This window comes from Epinephelus lanceolatus, chromosome 12, assembly GCF_041903045.1.
Source record: "Epinephelus lanceolatus isolate andai-2023 chromosome 12, ASM4190304v1, whole genome shotgun sequence".
In the NCBI taxonomy this organism is placed as follows: domain Eukaryota; kingdom Metazoa; phylum Chordata; class Actinopteri; order Perciformes; family Serranidae; genus Epinephelus; species Epinephelus lanceolatus.
In genome coordinates, this window is record NC_135745.1 from 38,332,437 (window position 1) to 38,346,065 (window position 13,629).

General features: G+C 40.5%; 1 protein-coding gene across 1 annotated transcript in view; it reads left to right on the plus strand.

Annotated features, from left to right (window-relative positions):
• The window catches only part of spidr (scaffold protein involved in DNA repair), a 49,311-nt gene that overhangs the window by 31,060 nt on the left and 4,622 nt on the right, over nt 1-13,629 (plus strand). Inside the window, exons 11-18 of the mRNA XM_033649604.2 lie at nt 206-364; nt 4,146-4,233; nt 6,749-6,889; nt 6,999-7,061; nt 7,568-7,766; nt 10,368-10,562; nt 11,818-11,911; nt 12,470-12,581. Coding sequence (XP_033505495.2) covers nt 206-364; nt 4,146-4,233; nt 6,749-6,889; nt 6,999-7,061; nt 7,568-7,766; nt 10,368-10,562; nt 11,818-11,911; nt 12,470-12,581 — 1,051 coding nt within the window. The remainder of the gene's footprint in view (nt 1-205; nt 365-4,145; nt 4,234-6,748; nt 6,890-6,998; nt 7,062-7,567; nt 7,767-10,367; nt 10,563-11,817; nt 11,912-12,469; nt 12,582-13,629) is intronic.

A 13,629-nucleotide genomic window follows, 5' to 3' on the forward strand; every position in this document is an offset into this window, starting at 1 on the left:
GGTGAAAGACACTGAATGTAAACAGGAACTTTAGTTTGTTTTTGCCACAGGACACTTTTAACATGTTTAAGAAGTGTTAAGCTAAATATCAGTGCATGAAACTAGTCTAATTTTTCATAGTGACTTTAACTCATTGCTAAAAGGCACCATTACATAAATAAAAAATGGATTATAATTATGATTTTGTTTCTACTTTTTTCCCCAGGCTCTGTGTGCTCGTCCAGGACAGCTACGGGATGTTCAGCGTGGTCCAGCTCCACCTCCTGTCTTCCAGGAACGACCTCCACCAGTACTGCCACATGTGGCAGGGGAGGACCTGCGTGCTGAAAGGCATCAAAGTGGTGCAGCGGGTCACTCGAGAAAGGTGAGAGAGGTAGCTTTTCACCTGAATTTCAGCCCAGAGTCATGAGTAAACTTCAACCTGTGACCAATACCAATCTGTGATATGGATTTCTACTCTAAGCAAGGTTATCTTATCTCACTCCGTAGCCATCTGGAACAACAGCCATGGATAAATGCCTCAGATCCTTGCTAGAAGCCCTTAGCCTCAAGATAAACCATCACACGTGGATTTATTTGGCTTATATTATGTCATTGGCTTTAGTGTCTAATGTGTGAATCTTCAGTATTTTAAACCAGAGCAAATTCTCTATTTTCATGCTTGAACGCCCCCCTGAAACATTAACACCCGCATTTGCAACACAATGAGAATTTAACGCTCGCAGCTCATATGAACCTGATTATGCTGTCCTGCCGGCAGTGCAACTGTGTTTACATGTAAAGTGATACCGAGGTGCACGCTCTGTGTCCCTTGTGAGTTTCCATAGTCAGGGTCCCAGATTAGAAGCAGTTAGTAGAACTGACATGGGAACATTTAGAGACCGACTGGGGGTATGTTTACATCCTTGGTATTTTCAATGCCACAGCGGCACATAATGTCTCTGGAGGTTTTCTGTGGTCTCGACTGTGATGGATGGGCTATCTCTACTGCTCACACATGGGCCATCTTACTAGCTCAAGTGGAAAAGCACGTGGGCTGTTTAGGGATAAATCGGGCATTCAGTTTTTTCCCAGTTTCTGAGAACCAGTAAATATAGGCCTTCATAATAATGTATACCCTACAGGAAGAGTTTGACATTTTTGGGGAATTCACATATTTGCTTTTTTGCAGTGAGTTAGATGAGAAGATTGATAGCACGCTCAGACCAGAGTGGTTTCAGTCTTCTCTCTGCTAATCTCTGCAAAAATGTCAGTAAGCGTAATTCTGAAGTTGTTGAATTATTTCTTTATCAGTATTACTCTTTAAAGGGTGTGTGTGTAGTTTCTAAAGAAACAGAGGCCACCCTGTCACCTGTGTGAGTAATGTGTGCTTACTGTAAGGAGCTGTTTTCACAGGATATTTGCCTATTATTGGACGCTTGTCAACTAAAATGAAACTGAACAGTCATCAATAATAATGTTTTTTTTTCTTGGCCCTGTTTCCCTATGTTTTTGTGGTAAAGCAACCAATGGGGTCAACATTTTGGTCCAGTATTGACTTACAGGGCTGCAGCAGGAAGGTGCAAAACAGGCTGCAGTGTAACCAAGAGGGACATGTGTGCTTCGTCTGTGTACGGCCACTAAAAGTGCTTGTTTTTGCCACTGACAGGTTCAGATTGTTATAAAAGTGTCTGACAACATTATAGAAAGGATCCCTACAGAGATAGACCTTTCTGTAAACGATTAAAGGGAAATTTCGGTTTATTTCAACCTGTCTCCTATCGTCCTAAATTTGTTTGTGACTAGTGACATAAAAATAATAGTTAGCACGTTAGCCGTTAGCCTAGATACAGCCGGGGCGCATAGTAGCGTCAGACCTGTTAAAACGTAAGTGAACGGGCAACCTTCAAGTGCAACGTTAGTCCACTAAACAAGCTTTTTTTCCACAAAGACCGCCTCATATCGTTAGGTTAAATGTCAGAGAACATATAGAAAACGACATGTAAACGTGTTGTCTTACCTTACCGGTGTGGTGCCATGTTTGTTTACCATTTAGCTCTGCTTTCCAAAGCGTGGCCAAAATATCGCGAGAACAAGCAGCAACAGCTGGAAGGCAGAACCGGACAGTAGCCTGAAAAGTTCATTCATTTATGTTATGAAAGATTTATAGAATAATGGCTGACTTTTTGCCAGACTTCGACTTTGTGGAGGAGGAATTTGATTTTGCAGAGTTTGATGGAGATTGGTGGTGTACCTGTGAATGCTGTGCCCCAGTGCCCACAGAAGAGGAATGCCTCTGTTGCAAGGAATGGGACCGGTTGCAGCCTTATTTTCAAGGTCTGGATGTGACCGAGGACGAGACACCTCCACCTGGAGTAGTATCCAGCTGGACTTTATCTAGAGCTCGCGTGATTTCAGGCACGGTATGAGATCGCTGCTTGTTCTCGCGATATTTGCTTTGGAAAGCAGAGCTAAATGGTAAACAAACATGGCAGCACACTGGTAAGGTAAGACAACATGTTTACATGTCGTTTTCTATATGTTCTCTGAAATTTATCCTAACGATATGAGGCGGTCTTTGTGGAAAAAAAGATTGTTTAGTGGACTAACTTTGCACTTGAAGTATGCCCGTTCACTTACGTTTTAACAGGTCTGATGCTACTATGCGCCCCGGCTGTATCTAGGCTAATGGCTAACATGCTAACTATTATTTTTATGTCACTAGTCACTTGAAACAAATTTAGGACGATAGGAGACAGGTTGAAATAAACTGAAATTTCCCTTTAAGATCCTGTTTGTAGCAACAGAAACAGCCCTGAAATTGCACCAGACCCATCGGACACTTTGTTTAAAGTCGGCAGAAACAAAATAAAACTCACAAAAGCCGTAATTGTTCATCTTTCCACTGTTTAAACTCTGATTTGGTTGAACTAAACCTTTAATTTGCTCAGTTAGGTGTGAAAATATGTGCTGGCTCACTACATGCTTTAATTACTGTTTATTTAAATGGAGTCTGGTTGGTTAGGCGATGGCGATTTCGGGGTTGTTTCTGGCTAAACAAAAAGGATCTTACTCTTTAACAAAGGTCTATCTCTGAAGGGATCCTTTCCATAATGTTGTCAGACACTTGGAATAAAAATCTGAGCCTGTCAGTGCCAAAAACAAGCACTTCTAGTGGACGCAAATTGACGTGTCATGTCCTCTGAGTGGTTACATTGCAGCCCGTTCCACCAGCTGCAGCATTCTCGCTCAGTGCTGAACCAATTTCAAAGATTGTCTCCCTTAGTCACCGGTTACTCTTTGACAACAGTGCAGAGACATTTTAAGATAAGCGACTGCAAATCTAACCACAAAAGGCTTTAAAAAGGTGCATTAACATTTGCTTAAGAAGTACATGAGATCAGTATCAAAATCAAAGTGAGCTGAATGAGTCCTGTTAGTTTGTTGTTACTCATCCTCCAGCAGACCTCACTGGACTTGAATGGGCTGCAGAACCAGTTCCACACAAAGAAACCCTGTGATTACAGGCTGACTAACAGGTTGTTAACCGCTGGCTGATGTGACAGCACACACACACACAGACATGGATGAATAAGTAACATTGACGGTCCCACTGAACTCAACAAGTACAAGTACTCCTGCAACCTGATGCTTTCCCCCCTTTTTAATTATTTAATCCTTCTGGTTTCAATTTGACGTAAATGAGACATCACAAAAGCACATCGAGTATGATCTAATTTCAATCTGTCATGACTGAGATTAAGAGTGTGGTGAAAGGATGAACGTCACTAATCAGGTCTTCTAACTGTGGCCGTTAAAATCACTTGCAATTGTTTCTCTAAACCTTGTTTTTTTATGCACCACAATGATGCTGTGATTTATGTGGGGTGTGAACTCTTTTCCCACCCGTATCACCCATATCTCAAAAACCTGCTTGTAAGAAATGTTTTTGTGTGTTTGTGCTCTGCCAGCCTGAGCATGCTCTCTGCTAATTTGTTAAAACAAGCTCTGTCTTAACAGATTCGTGTTTCAGTGGAAGTGAAACTGCCTGTGAAAGCTCTCTCTCTTCCCATTAGAGCCCCTTGTTCCCCAGTTTCTCCTCCTGCCCCCTTCTCTGTGCCCCCTCCTTACTTTTTTTTTCTCCTGTTTTTGTGTCTCACTCTCAGGCGCACCAGGCTTTTCAATTTGATAGACAGTCTGTGGCCCCCAGTGATGCCTCTTAAAGATCATGGAAACACACTTGGTTTGTCCAGTGTAAGTTCTTATCATAGCAGGAATCACACATCCTCATATATATATTCTTATTTTTATATAGTAGTAATTTAGGCTGCAACTAATGATTGTTTTCATTATCAATTAATCTACTGACTTTTCTCTGATTTAGTAATTGTTTGGTCTGTAAAATGCTAATCACAGTTTCCTAATTCTCAAGGTAACGATGTCAAATTGCTTGTTTTGTCTGATGGAAACCTCACACCCTGAAGATATTCAGTTTCCCATCACATAAGACAGTGAAAAGCAGACATTTAGAAGCTGGAACTGGTGGATCTAGAGAGATTTTGGCATTTGTGCCCCCAAAAAGTATTTAAAGGGCAAGATTTCCAACCTGGATACTATTTTTCCATTTTCACCCTGTAGCCAGCAACAGCGAAACAGGCTGTAGCCCTTTTTAAATAGGAATTTTACAAATTAGCAGGAAAGCCCAGTCAGTCTTTTATCAGCATTGGCAGTATAAAAACAACAGCTCCTCCCACAAGTCCTCAACAGCTCCTCCCGTTGCAGAAGACCACCTTGGTCTGTTTAAATTAAAAAGGTTCCGCCAATATGTCTACCCTACGAGGCGGAAAATTGTGCACCTCGGATCAACTCGCCAATCCGGCTCTGTGTGCCTAAACGCTCGCAGCTTGCCGGCAAAACGGCCACATTTGCCGAAAATCTGGCAGTACGGCCACTAAGGACGCATTCACACTGGCGCTATTTGGTCCGCTTTAAACAAACCTTGGTCCGCCTTCACGGATAGTTCGGTTCGTTCAGAGTGGTGTGAACGCTCATTGGAACTCTGGTGCGGACCAAACGAGCGAACCCTGGTCCGCTTGAAAATGGGGGGTCTCGGTTCACTTGCAAGTGAACCCTGGTGCAGTTAGCTTACAGTGGGTAATGCCAATGGACTATCCAGCGAACCAAATAGAGGAAGTGACGTACAGTGCAGGGCATTTTGGGTAGAAAAATAACAAAGCCAACAGCACGAACCGGGGGAAGCAGAGGTGAAAAGAAAGAAAAAGTTTGAAAATATCTCATGGGCAGACGTGGAGTAGTGAGGAGGTGATATATGGTCAGAGGACTATATATCGCTGGTTAGCTGGATGGATTTCCGCTTTCGGTCCTGGCCAATCAATGAGCCAGGTTTTCTTCTTCCTCATGTTTTTTTTTTTTCTTCCTGGTCAGTGGTCGTTTCAGGCAATACTGCCCCCAAATGAGCAGCTGTTGCAACTGCGTGACGTTGTCCAGGCGGTTTGGTCCGCTTCAAAAAGTGCAGTGTGAAAGTGACCTGAACTGAAGGTGTGAAATTTTTCGTCATTCCCCGCCCAATCGAACCGAGTCCCCCAGACTATCCTGGTGTGCGTGTTTTTGCCACTGGCAGGCTCAGATTATTATTCCAAGTGTCCGACATCATATGGAAATGATCCCTACAGAAATAGAACTTTTTGTTAAAGGGTAAGACCCTTTTTGTTTAACCAGAAACACCCCCGCAATCGCCATCACCAAACCCACCAGACTCCATTTAAATAAACCATAATTTAAGCCTGTATTGTAACGGCACATTTTCACATCTAACAGAGCAAATTAAGGGTTTATTTTAACCAAACCAGAACTGGAGATTGCTTGAACAGTTAAAAGAAGAAACCAGATGTTTTTTGTGAGTTTTATTTTGCTTTTGTCAACTTTGAATGAAGTGTGTTGTACAATGATAAAATTACTGTTTATTTGATTGGAGCCTTTGGTGGAAGTGATTTCAGGGCTGTTTCTGATTTTTATTAAAAAAAGAGAGAGAGAAAGGTCTGCCTCTGTTGGGATCCGTTCCACACACTGACAGACACTAAGAATAATAATCTAAGGCTGTCAGTGGCAAAAACAAACATTTTTTGTGGACGTAAATTGACGGTGCAAACATGTACTGAGTGATTACATCAGTCCTCTCTCACCGATGCAGGCTGCTGTCATCTCGCTTGACACTGGACTGTTTTCAAAAATCATTGTTCCCATTTGTCAGTTAGACACAAAACATGGGAAAATATGGTCCAGGTTAAAAAATATCAAAGTTACTCTTTAAATAATTAAATGATTGTTGATGATTATTTTTCTACTGCTCTTTTTTCCCCACAAAAAAACTCCACAGGGCACCTTTTGATTTACAGTCTTTTTTGGCAGTAAAACAAAAATGTGCCATTACTGCATATTCAGAAACAAGCCAAGTGAAGTGAAGTGGTGGCCCTGAGAGCCTTACACAACACATAAAACATGGGCAAACTGACATATTCGCCATGTTGACAACACACATTTATTAAAATTTAATTGTGCTGCAAATACAGACAACACAGATAAAATTTAGAATTCAGTTGCACTTGATTGAGCTCTCAGGGCCAGCATAGAAAATTATGTTATGTTTTTAAAGATATAAGAAATTGCTCATTAAGAAGACAACTTACATTTAGCAATCAATATATTTTCTTAAACATGAAGATGCTTTTCACACGTCTTATTTTTACAGGAAGGCAGACCTGCAGGTCCAGCCCCCAGTTTCTGCTACCTGCTGTCTGGTCAGGAGAGCTCAGTTGAACCCAGCGAGGAGCAAACTGTTTCCCTGCTCTACCATCCGCCCACAAAACAAACCTTGCGAGACGTATTGCAGGTGAACAGTTTCTCACACTCACATACACAGAACATATTTTAAATCTGCTGCCGATTGTGATAACTTATCTTAAGCGGGTTAATCTCAAACTTGTTTTTTCCTTTTTCAGAGTGAGCTTAAAACCCGTCGCTGCAGTTTTGTTGCCACTGTTTTACACAAGAAAATAATGCAGGTACTTTTTTTTCTCTTGTCCCTGAAAAACACTGATTTCCTTTGACTTCAGAAGAACATGATAAACATTATGTCTTCTAGAGCTCTTCAGTCATCATTATTGAGATCATTTGAACCAACAAACTGATAAGATTGAGCTCTGACGTAGAGAGCAGCGTTCCTATCACTGTGTGTATGACAGTGTGTGAGGTCCGGGCGTTCTTTACCATTGATTGGTGAGACCTTTAAACTTTGACCAAGATGAGATAGCAGCTCAGAACAAAGTGGTGGACTTTGCCTCACGCTCACACCACTGAGACACAGATATCCTTTTTAATGTGGCTGTATAGTGACCACAGTGAATGAATAATCTCATCAAAGTTGTTAAATTTGCACCTAATTAGTGCTTTGTAAGCTTTTCGTTATGTCATGTTTCTTTAAAGTTGTCTCTTTCTAGGTCATTCTGTTTCTAAGTAATTCTCACTCTGTTCTTTTCTGTCTTTGCCTGCCTTTGTGTTTCTGTTTCAGAGCACTGATGTAGGCCAGGGTGAGGTTTGGTTGGTGCTGACAGACCCCAGTCTTCAGGAGGAGCAGCCAGAGAGGCCATGCAGGCGAACGGTGGCCTTGTGTGTGAGCACTTCCTGTGTGCTCACTTCCTCTGTCCTCGAAGCACTGAATTCCCCCGCTGCCTGTTACATGTCATTCAGAGATGCCATCAGAGAACATGGTAGGGCTTTACGTGACCTGGCCTGACATGCCACTCAACCACTATGTCATGTTTTATCTCACAGGGTTGTGTGCACAAACAGAGGCAAGAAGTCAACAAGGACATTTACTCAGGACATAGTTACAGTTACTAGTTAGTGTCAATGCTGGAAGAAGTGCAACACTATTACAATTCTCCAGTGAAAGTACATCATTTAAAATTCTACTAATATTAAAAGTAAAGACGTATTATGTACTTGGAGTATCATAAGTAAAAGTGGTCATGCAGTAGAGACCCCTGTGACTTATATATTTTTATGTAAAGTGGCTATAACTGATATTTGTATTATAACGATACGATACAATATACTTTATTTTCCTGTAAGGAAATTTATCTTGGACTCAGGAGCTGCACAAGTATTGCTGCCTTGCAATAATAGTCCATAAGAAATGAAACATCCAACATAAAAAGTATTGCACATATAATCTTACATCAAGGGCTCAACACCAACTTTTAAAAGTGGTTACCAGGCTGGCAACCAGGCCTCAGCTTTTGGTTGCCGAAACTGAAAATATGGTTGCCTTTTTTAGTCACTTTTTATTTTGGGTAATTAAGATACTTGTGTTTTATCTGATACTTAGTGTAATTTAAATCCAGGATTCACATGGTCATGAAATTCCTGGAAAAGTTATGAAAAAAGAGAAACTGTTTTCCAGATCTGGAAATTATTTGGAATTAGCAGAATGTTTCTAAAAGTTTTTTAATGTGCATTATTTTGGCTAAAATCCCGAAACATGTCAAATGTAACGTGAAATATGATCCTTGTATTATAAATTTAATATGTAGTGCTGCACTGCGTGACTGTTGAAACGTTACTCTTAGCATTAGCATATGCAGCTAGCACCTATGGCTATGGCCGAGTAAAGTTAGCAAGTGCTAATAGTTTACTTATTCGAAAAATGCCTGGGAAATGCAGGTTGACTTTTGAACAACAAATATAATACATGGCTTAAGACAGGCAGGCCCTGCCCCTGTGGATGTAGGCTCTGCATCACAAGGTTTGATTTTGGCAACATGGAGGGAGTGGCTCTGGTCAGCCATGCTAATGGGAAACAGACTTGAGACAACCGAAGGCTGCAGCCAGCATCGGCACATATTTCATGCTGGCCACCGCCTAGCTAGATCATGTTATCACTTTGTGTCTACTGCACATGCAGGCACAAAAACATACCACGCTGTATTCCAAACTACATTTTTGCTACAGTGCTTATCGTAGGGCGTAGCAGCACAACCTTAGTATCGCATCCTATGATTTCTGTATAGGCCTGGCATTTTAAACTGCGTAAATTAAGTTGTGGAATGTTTTGAAAATTAATTGGTTAAATGTGAAGGATCCCTGTAAAACTGTTAGTGCATCTTAAATTGCTTTTCCATTCCTCCTAAACCAGTTGCATGTGCACACATGGCTCGTCTGGTTCCAGACTTAAAGAGCAATATTTATATCTCTACATGCAATATGAATATTAACAATTTCTTTATTTTAGGGTGCACTTTATTGCTGTTTGCTGGCCCTGGTTTTTATATGTTAAAAAATGGTTGGCAACTGAAGGCCAAGAACTGGTTACCAATTTCTCAAAATGGTTTGCCAATGGCAACACGGCAACTGTTACTGACGAGCCCAGACATCAGTCACAGGGGCCATTTTTCAGTGGAATGAATACTTTTCCTTTTAAAAGAGACCTACTGTGTTTTTCCTGATTTTCTATCATACATATAATCTTACAGTGTCAGATGTTCATATCAAATGTGGCCAAAGTTTCAAATAATGAGAAACATATGTAAAAGTAATCCCTGTGAGGCTTCAGACCGTCTGAATACTCTTTTTACAGCGTTTTTTTTCTACTCAAAAGACAAGCTGACATGAGCTCATGATGGATTTCTTTATATGGTCATCTGCTCCAGGCACGCTACCGCTAAGTGTTTCCATTACATTACATTACATTACACTGCTACATGTAGCTACATGCTAACGTCACAGAAACATGTAATCTTGGTTGCTGTTGTTAATTTCTCCCGGATTTCAGATCATATTTCTGCCGGAACATGTCAGGCTTTCAAGATTTTAGTTCATGAGGGTTTTTTTAAGTGATTTTTCTGGTTAACAAAAAGTGTCACTACAGAATATGTGCTGACCAGTCAGAGCAGACTGGGCTTTTTCAGGAGGAGGTTTTAAAGAGACAGGCGCTAAAACTGAGCATTTCAGACAGAGGATGACTACAGGTGTTTCAGCACAGACAGTATGAGGAAGATAAAATGTTTTTTTACATTAAAGCATGTAAACATGTTCTAGTAGAAACCCAAAATACAAGTATGAACATGAAAATGAGAACAAGAGGTCACCCTAAGGTAAATTTTTTTGATGATATCTCTGTACTTTTACTTAAAGGGAAACCACCAGTTTCACACTTTAACGTCTGGTTACGGGTCGTAGAGAAGACTGCTGCATATGTGACATTTTTGAAAAAAAATTTTTTATAAAACACTTGATCTAAGTCTGCTGGTTTGGTGGTGAACACGATCAGTGCTTCTAATTACATTTCACTTTGATAATGTCCAATAAAGGTGTTCTCCTGTGTGCGGAGCAGTCAGTTGTTGAGCTGTGCTCTGTGGACCCCGACGGCCGTCTTGAGTCTTCAGCCACGCCAGAGCTACTTTCACAGTCGCTGTCCACGCCTCAGGCAAAGACCCTGCCCCAACCTGTGAGACTGGATCCCCTGAGTCCCGAGATTACACCCAACTCCCTCTGCTCGCTCTCAGGTCAGTTTCTCCCTTTTCACCAAACCCTGTGGTTTTCATATGACTCGCCTCATCAGAAGTGATTCCTGCAGAACATGCCCGATGTGTTGTTTTCTCTGGGGGAAGAAAACCACTTGTTTTTTTCATACATTAGTTTACAGCTCAGCAAGAGGCCTTGATGTGGCTCCAAGGCATTGCTTTCTGCTGTTTGTTATTCAGTGTCCTCAGGCTGTCATTGTTTGGGCCTTTGTGAAATGAAAACACATGAAATTTTGTTGGATTCGTGTCAGTTCCCATGTCATTTTGTCAGTGAAATTAACATGCCTGCTCCCCATAAGGCTTTCAATTTCAGAGGAGGGTGCAATAATGTTGTGAAAATAAGTTACAGATTGAAGGAATGTTGCATTGTTCCCCAAAATCCCTATTACATATAGTCTGCGTGCGTGTTTCTTTAGATTTTTTTAGCCTTTTACGAAGTGCTTACATCCAGTACAATTGCCACAGCTACGTCGTTTATGTTGTAGAAACTTTTTGCAACTCAGTTAAACTATAGAAGAACTGTTTCACTGCTTTTATCAACCACATTTGCTCAAAGTGTTGGTTTAAAGTTCCTGTTGAAATTTCTTTCCAATTATGTAAATGTGGTGCAGGAAGAAAAAGCAACCCAAATCAGATAATAAACTGCATCTGTCGACTTGGTGTCACAGTCGAGGGCAAAGATCAAACTGTGAACCCTCTTGGTTCTGGACCCTCTGGCTGCGCATGTTTGGCCAGGTGGCTGAAATAAATAAAACAAACTTATTATCTTTTGCACTCATGCGTGAATGCTATCTTCTGGAAATTACCAGTGGAAAAAAGCTCAGACCGGAATGTACAAGAGTGATTTATCAGTGTCGAGTTCAGTATCTTATTTAAGGCGGTGTGCTTGTGTTTGTGTTGCAGCTCTGGTTGTTAAGTGAGATGGTGTTTAGGCAGGAATCACTCTGCTGCATTTATCAGCCCGATCTCAGATAAAAAATGAAAGGGATGTGTTTATCTCTCACACTCTCACAAACATACACACTCTTTGAAACCTATGCGTAGATCATCTATCGGTGTTTATTCGTCAGTGTGTTTCGTTTTGGCATCTGCAAGTTGAAAGTAACTTAAAATGTAACTAAAATCAATAATTAAAAAGAAAAGTTAAACAAAAGCAAAGCCAGGTTGAAAGGCACAGTGTGCACTGATGTGTCCAAAAGATGATTTTGCATAACTATGTTAGATTTTAACACTGCAGGGGTGATCGTGGGTGTGGATGAGAGCACTGCTTATTCCTGGCCTGCCTGCAACCACTGTGGAAGTGACAACATGGAGGTGTTAGCTGAGAGAACGTAAGTTTGCACGCTTGAAGGTAACACTTCACCAACAAAGTGAACATTTGTATATCAGTTAGTCGTGGGTGTCACGTTGAATTTGTGAAGAAAACTTTGTTCTTGTGGCGTGTCTCCATGGAAAATGGTGAACATATTGATTTATTGATTGATTAGGGACCATGGTTAACAACAGCAAAACTATATCAAAACATCTGTTTACAAACTCTCACACAACTCGTGTAGTGTAATCCAAGTCTCATTTACGCAGTTGTATGCTCATTATGTCACAAACACATGTTTTCTTTTAGCAAACGCATGTGTTTGGTAAGAAATTAGTGTACAACTGGATAAATGTGACTTGGATTTTACTGCATGAGTTGTGTTAGAGGGTGATTTGATACAGTTAAATCAATAAATCAAAGTTTTCTTGACTAATTCAAGATAACACAGCATGACTAATAGATTAACAAATCGTCGTCTTGTGGGTGAATTATTCCTTTAATCAAAAGTGCTTAATGTTCATGCAGACAAACATTATGGCAAATTATAACTTTATTTTTTGTCTTTTTTCCACAGTCAGATCCTCCACTGTGTTTCTTGTCAGTCGGTGGTGGACAAGCCGGACATGAGGATTCAAATGGAAGTGTTCCTCAGTTCTTCGTTGAATAATTGCACTTTGAAGGTTAAGGTGAGATGAGTGTTACTTTATAAGGTTAATCAAGCTTCAGAAATCAATGTTTCAGGCCTTGTGATAAAGTATTTTTATTATTACACAGTGCAGCTCACGTGTGTTTAAAGGAATAGTTAAATATTTGGAAAATTTAATTTCTTGCCAAGTTAGATGAGAAGATTGATTCCACTCTCATGTCTGTAGATATGGCCAGCAGCCAGTTAGCTTACCTTAGCACAAAGACTAGAAACAAGGGAAACAGCTCACTGGCTCTGTCCAAAGATTAAAAACCGCTAACAGCACCTCTAAAGTTCAATAATTAACATTTTATATCTCCTGTCTTTGATACATACAGAAGCAGATGTGTAAAAGTGAGAATATGCCGTTTTATAGGAAGTTATGCGTCAGACTGTTTCTTGTTTGGGACCAATAACTTCTACCTGGTTTTACAGGTGTCAGTGAGCTGACTTGTTACCTTTGGTCGAGGGCTGGGCATGATGAAGAAAATCAAATATGATATTTGATATCATCGTGACAATATTGCAGGGTTGACTGTTGGTGCCTTTACAAAATATTTACGCAATGTTCTGTTTGATAATCATGAGTAATGTTGATATAATGACTAAAAGGCAAATAATAGAACAGACAGAACAGTCTGGTAAGTACAGAAATTACATCACTTCACTGTTATGCAGCGTTTAAGGATCCAGTTAAATGAAAAATGCATTTTCTGGTTTTAATCATGCGTCCCTGTGTTAACTGATCATTTATCTCTTGTTATACTGTATGCCAAATATATGTAAAAATAATCAGTACTTTTACATGAAAATCCCTGTATTTTCTTTTCTCGTAGAATGGTTTTAAATATCTCATGACTCATCCTGCAGTCAGGGGCATTTACAAAAGTACAGGGCTGCCCCCGACTAAGAATTTTCCTAGTCGACCAGTAGTCATCATTTAGGGCCATTACTGTACGTTCAAACCAGAAGCCTCCAAAGAGGCAAAGTCTCTTGCAGACACCCAAGAAGCACGACTGTCAAAACTTTTTGAGGCAGCTCTTGTCGCT